This window comes from Bison bison, unplaced genomic scaffold (genome assembly GCF_000754665.1).
Source record: "Bison bison bison isolate TAMUID 2011002044 unplaced genomic scaffold, Bison_UMD1.0 scf7180017864180, whole genome shotgun sequence".
Lineage (NCBI taxonomy): Eukaryota > Metazoa > Chordata > Mammalia > Artiodactyla > Bovidae > Bison > Bison bison.
Window position 1 is genome coordinate 4,725,915 of NW_011494752.1, and position 5,916 is coordinate 4,731,830.

Below are 5,916 nucleotides of genomic sequence, written 5' to 3' on the forward strand. Positions count from 1 at the left end.
ATTGGAAGGACTGATGCTGAAGCTGAAACTCCAGTACTTTGGCCACCTCATGCGAAGAGTTGACTTACTGGGAAAGACCCTGATGCTGGGAGGGATTAGGGGCAGGAGGATAAAGGGACAACAGAGGATGAGATGGCTGGATGACATCACCGACTCGATGGACATGAGTTTGAGTAAACTCTGGGAGTTGGTGTTGGACGGGGAGGCCTGGTGTGCTACTATTCATGGGGTCGCAAAGAGTCGGACACGACTGAGCAGTTGAACTGAACTGATTGAAGGATTTAATCTGGGGGAGTAGTTGAGTGAATTTACATTTTAAAAGATTGTTCAGACAAGATTGTGGAGGCTGGATTAGAGGTGGCTAGGCCAGAGGCTAGGGAGCCATCTTGAAGGCTTTGGGCCGTATTTCGGGCTGGGCTGAAGGTGGTTAACTCTAGCATAAGGCAGATGGAGAGAGATTCATATTTAGGAGGCAGACCCAGGAGGACTTGATGATTGGGTGGTGATGAGGATGGAACTCTGGAAGTACCGGAAGAGCATCTGGGTAACCAGAAATATTTATTATCCATTCAGCCTTCAGGCACTGGTGTCACTGTGCTGTGTGATAGGCTTGATGTAGCGGCTCAGCAGTGAAAACAGACCTGAGCCCCCTGATTTCCATGAGTGTGGAAGAGAGACATTAAGCCCATAATGATTTAATGAATGGTGAATTACCAGAGGAGTTAACCTCATCTCAAGGCTCCTGGAAGGCCTCTCCGAGGAAATGACATGCCTTTTACACAGTGGACTTTTGAGGGAAAAAAAACCAGCCTGAGATCTGAAGGGTGAGTCATGTTAGCTAGTGAAGAGAGAAGAAAGTTCTGAGCAAGGACAGGGCAGGGATGAGAACTGGGAAGAGATGAGGCTCTTCAGGGATCTGGAAGGAGGCCCGTGGTGACTGGGGATGAGCAGGCTGGGAAGAGAATGGGCCCAGGTAACAGCTCAGCATTGGCAGTCCTGGGTGAAAAGCCCACAGAGGGCTGGAGGTACTGGTCCACCACTCAGAGGGGAGATGTGTAGGCCATTCATAGACCTAGGGCTCATCAGCCTGGGAAAGGTACTTGAAGCCATGTGAGTGGGCACAGTCACTTCTGGAATGGGTGTTGGGTGGGGAAGATGTTAGTGAGGAACATCCGTATTGAAGGAATGGCAAAAGGAGCCCACACACAAAGGGAAGAGGTAGCTGGAGAGGTAGGAGGAAATCTGTGGGGATTTCAAGAGGAGGAAATGGTCAAAGGGTCAGGGGTCCGTTGAATTTAACAATGAGGGGGCCCCTGGTGGCCTGGCAAGTGCAGTATCAGCAGAGACCTGGGGTGCAAGTCCAAGTGAGGAGGTGAGAAAGGAGGGGGACAGCAGGGTGCTGGCAGCTTTTCCACTAAGTTTGGCCAAGGAATGAGGAAGCTACAGCTGGAGGGATGGAGGTGGAGACGAACTATCGTATGTTCATCCAGATCTGGGACACTCATGGTTTTAAATTGGAATTAAGTTGGTTTCCAGTACAGGGAAAAGGAAAATCAAGGGTGGACCCGTCAGGCACTGAACACCCCCCAACCCCTGCCTGGAAGCCTTGTGTGACAGCCTTGGAAATTTTCCTTGGAGCCTAAGACAGCTGCAATTGCTGGTATAGCAAATCACCATAAAACTTCATGAGACAGGGAAAGGGGAAAGTTACAGCAGAGTCCTGACGCCAGCGCAGACTGAGGGCGTTCTCCCTGCACCATCTTGGTTGGTTTCATTCTCCTCCCCAGCCGGCCCCTGAAGTATTCATCTAGATCTCAAACCAGTGGTTTCTCTCCTAGAGTCTCGCAGAGCTTTGTGGCCCCCGGGCTGTGGAGCTGGACAACCAATATGGAGACTCATCTCCCTGCCACATCCTGGGATTTCATTCTGCAGTGGCATCAGGACTCTGCTGTAACTTCCTAACTGAAAAGCCACTCAGCCCAGTGGAATCTCTAGACACTTTGACTCCAGGGTGCTAATGACCGCAGAGGGAGAGGGATGGGAAAGGGAGGTGAATAAGCACTGGGCCAGTTTTCATTTTGTTTGCACTCTATCCTTTCCTGGTGTCCTCCTGTTTCATAACAGGGGATGTCAGAGGGAGAGTCATTCGCCATTTTTAGCTAAGTGAACCTGAGCCCAGGGGAGCCTCCTGGAAGAGCCCCTGCCTGCCCTTCCCAGCCCTGCCAGCAACCAACTCATCCTGTGTTTTTATCTGCAGTGAGGTTTGAGGATTATAAAAAGATTTAAATTCTCAGATCAGATCATTTCATGCACCTTCCCACCCCACCGGAGGGACACACATCGCACCTCTGGCTAAATGACTCCAGAGAAGGGAGAACATTACCTCAAGAGGCAACTGATCCCAGTGTTTGAAAGTTCTCCCCTCTAGAAAACTGAAATGTCCACCCCAAAGTCTTGGTTCTTCTCATTCAGTACATGTGTGGAATAGATGTCCTGGTGGATATTGCTGCTCTGGTGTCCTGGTCACCACCACAGCTGCCCTCAAGCTCCGCTTGAAAATCCCTCTTTCAAAACATCCCTCAGGACGGAACCCGACACTCCAGGCGGGGCCCAGTACAGAGCAGACGAGGACTATTATTTTCTATGACTGAACTTTTGGAAATGCAGCCCAAGATTGCAGTAGCTTTTTTGGCAACCACATCTAGGTTCTATTGCTTCCCATATAACTTTGAGTCAAAACCACTGGGGCTTTTTCACTTGAGAAACACGATTAAGCTCTGTCTTCCTGTCCTATATGCATGTGATTTTTTTTCTCTTCTTAACTCAAATGCAGTGTTTACTCAACTTCAAAGTTTAAACCACCATTTATTGATTACCCACTCTAGGCTCAATATTTTTCATTACTGACGCCTCCTAGAATCGTGTCAGGACGACCTTACCTCTGTTTTACAGGTGGTGTGCTGAGGCTGGGAGAGGAATGCCCCGGCCATCCCACAGTCTGAACGCTCATTTTGGTCTGGAGCCTCATGCTCTTAAGCACTGCACATACCAGTTTTTTTAAGTTCTCTTTGAACCCTCGTACAGACACCCATTGTGTTTACAATCCTCAGTTTTGTGACATCCATAAAGTTAATTTGCCTTCTAGGTCTTTTGCATGGTTTCCCTAACTTGGGTGGTGGATAGACTGCTTTGAAGCCATGATTCCAGCCTGTAGGGCACAAAACCAATTTAGTGAGTCACAACTGGCATTTAAAAAAGTGAAATAGAGTAGAAAAATATCAAAGCCCGTCACATGTAGCAAGGGCAAATTTTATTTCAGGAAATTCTTACTGCATGAGCACAGGACAGGGAAGTATGTGGGGGTGTATGTGCATATACTGGGTCTTGATGTAAATTGTTTTTATGATTGTGGTTCATGGTCTAAATAGTTTAAACACTGCTCTAAAGGGAAGATGTTTTTTCAGTCAACTTAGGTTGTTTACACTGTAAGGCTGCAACCTACCGTAATTATGTATAATAATCTGTTTATCAGTTCATAGATGTAGTTCCTATAAAATTAATTCAATAACTAAAGAAAAGCCAATAAAATCAGCAGCATCATTTGGTGGGGGGAGAAGTTGACTGAACCTAAATTGCTGCTGTCAGTGTACGTTCAGCACAGATTTGACACCCTGGCTCCTTGGGTTCTGCACACCCACCCTGCAGTCTCTAGTGTCCAGCGATGTGGTCCTCCGAGGCTTCTGAAGAGCCATCATCCATTACTTTGCATAAATGTGCCTTGAATTAAATGTGCAGAATCAAGTTGTCTTAAGCCCATGTAGTTAGAGTGGTGCCACTTGGTACCAGTACAGTTGTGCACAACTCACAGAGGCCCAGAAATGTGCGAATCTTGGTTACGCAGCAGTTACTCATCTGTAGTTACATGTTCTTTTTTGGCTGCCTCACAAGTCAGTGCGTGATCCTAGCCCTGACTAGGGGTCAGACTCATGCCCTTGGCAGTGGAAGTGCGAAATCTTAACCACTGGACCACCAGGGACGTCCCAGTATATGTTCATTTTTAAAAGATGATCATCGCAGTGAAAACATAAGAATAAAACTTTCTGCTAGAAAAAGCCTCCGAGGGGAACCCTGCCGACCCGGTTGGGAGACCCAGCTCTAGCAGGAGACCCTGGATGACCTCACAGCAGCACACTGCTCAGGACAGACTGGATCTCAGCGCTTAGGTGGAGGCATGTTCAGCTTAGCCCCCAAACTAGACTATTATCCTGCATGTAGTTCTTTGCCTTGTTCATTAGAATACTATGACCGTTTCCATCAAATGCCCTGTTGATACAGAGCTTTTGTATACTACTCTCTCAGTGTAGCCATCCAAAACCCCATAAAAAAGAAACAGGTTTGTTCAGTATGACTTGGTTTTAGCAACCCCATGCTTATTCCTTGAGATCACTGCCTTCCTTACCTTAGTAATAGTAGTGCTGTTTAGTCATTTGTTCTAGGGTTTTGCTGAGGATCAGTGTCTGTAATATTTCAGGATCCACCTGTGCGATCTGCCCAGAGCTGCCCTCTGGCTCCTCACACAGTTTGCTGCAAAGTCTCTGCCTACTGTGGAGTGCAGCTCATGTGGCCTCGGGGCCTGGAAACCGTTTAAGGCATTGACAAGCCTGCTTACTAACCTGTCCTGGGCTGCAGTTTGCTGCTTTACCTTTTCTTTACCTTTTCTCATTTAAGAATCATTCTCCCAAAGAGAAGTCAGAGACCAGCCAAACTGTGAGTGGTTCCAAGCGCTCAATGCCTGAGCCGTTCTGCCTCTTCCCGTCTCTGAGTGATACCCTTCTTGTTTCTGTACTTCCTGAAACCTGCTTTCCAAAGGTCTGAGGTATATACAAGTCTGACTGTCTGCATGGTGCTCTTTTTCTTGTGATCTATAAACTATAAGATGGCTTAGAGTCTCAGATTCCCCTGATTTCCATTTTACTTGTCTTCTGTTTCTCTTAGATCAGACCTAAGTTCAGAGTAGAGATTCCTTCATTACTTGCTCAACGTTCTTTATTTTCCTTATTTAAAATGAAAGTATAGTAGAGTATATTCATTGTGGGGAAATGAGAAAATACAGAAAAATGGGGAAAATTATTTAAATGAAGCAAAAATCTACCACCAGGAGATAATGGCTTTTAACATTTTAGCCTTTTTTTTAATAGATTTTTTCACTGCTGTATTCATATATAGAATTACATACACATATAAAAAAAAGTAGGATTTTTGAAATTTTCATTCTCATTACATTGTTATTAACTCTCCTAGTCTCGGTGATACTATGGGGCCATGCCTATCATGCTATGTAAAACTATAAATTCATTTAAAGTAATTATTCATATGCGTGCTCGCTCGCTCTCTATATATATGTATATAGCTCGATACCTAGGCCATTGTGTTCATGTGATAAAGGCTGAGCATAAAGCGATCTAGACTTTTACATGGAGTGGATGTGTCCTTCTTGTCAGAGATCCCAGCTCAGTGATGCTTCTCTCCCAGACTGGCTTGGCATCTGGTTACAGCAGGCGTGAGCAGAAGCCCTTGTCAGAGCTACAGGAATAGCTGGGGGAGACGCCCCTGCCCACCGTACAGGGGCTCCAGTCTAGCTGGGGAGAGTCAGCAGTGCCTGGCAGAGAGGGCTCCATTAGGTGGCACCGCTTAGTTACTGAAGCCCATGTTTTTATAGTCTCGGTATCTTTACATTCTTCTAGACTTTTTGATGGTTGGAAGACAGCCCAGTGGAGGCAGGACCAGCTGTCCTCACAGCCTGGATGGCTAAGTCTGAGAAAGAGAGGTCTTTGTAGGGTTGCTAACTTTGAGTAGGGTAGTGTGGGGAAAGGTCATCAACCTCTCATGGAGAAGCAACAGCAAATAGAGGCAAAA

The 5,916-nt window shown here is 46.4% G+C and overlaps 1 protein-coding gene across 1 annotated transcript in view; it reads left to right on the plus strand.

Moving 5' to 3' along the window:
* The first annotated feature begins 505 nt into the window (after positions 1–505).
* SP2 (Sp2 transcription factor) overlaps positions 506–5,916 on the plus strand; it is a 16,974-nt gene continuing 11,563 nt past the window's right edge. Inside the window, exon 1 of the mRNA XM_010843144.1 lies at positions 506–544. Within this exon, the coding sequence (XP_010841446.1) occupies positions 506–544 (39 nt within the window). The remainder of the gene's footprint in view (positions 545–5,916) is intronic.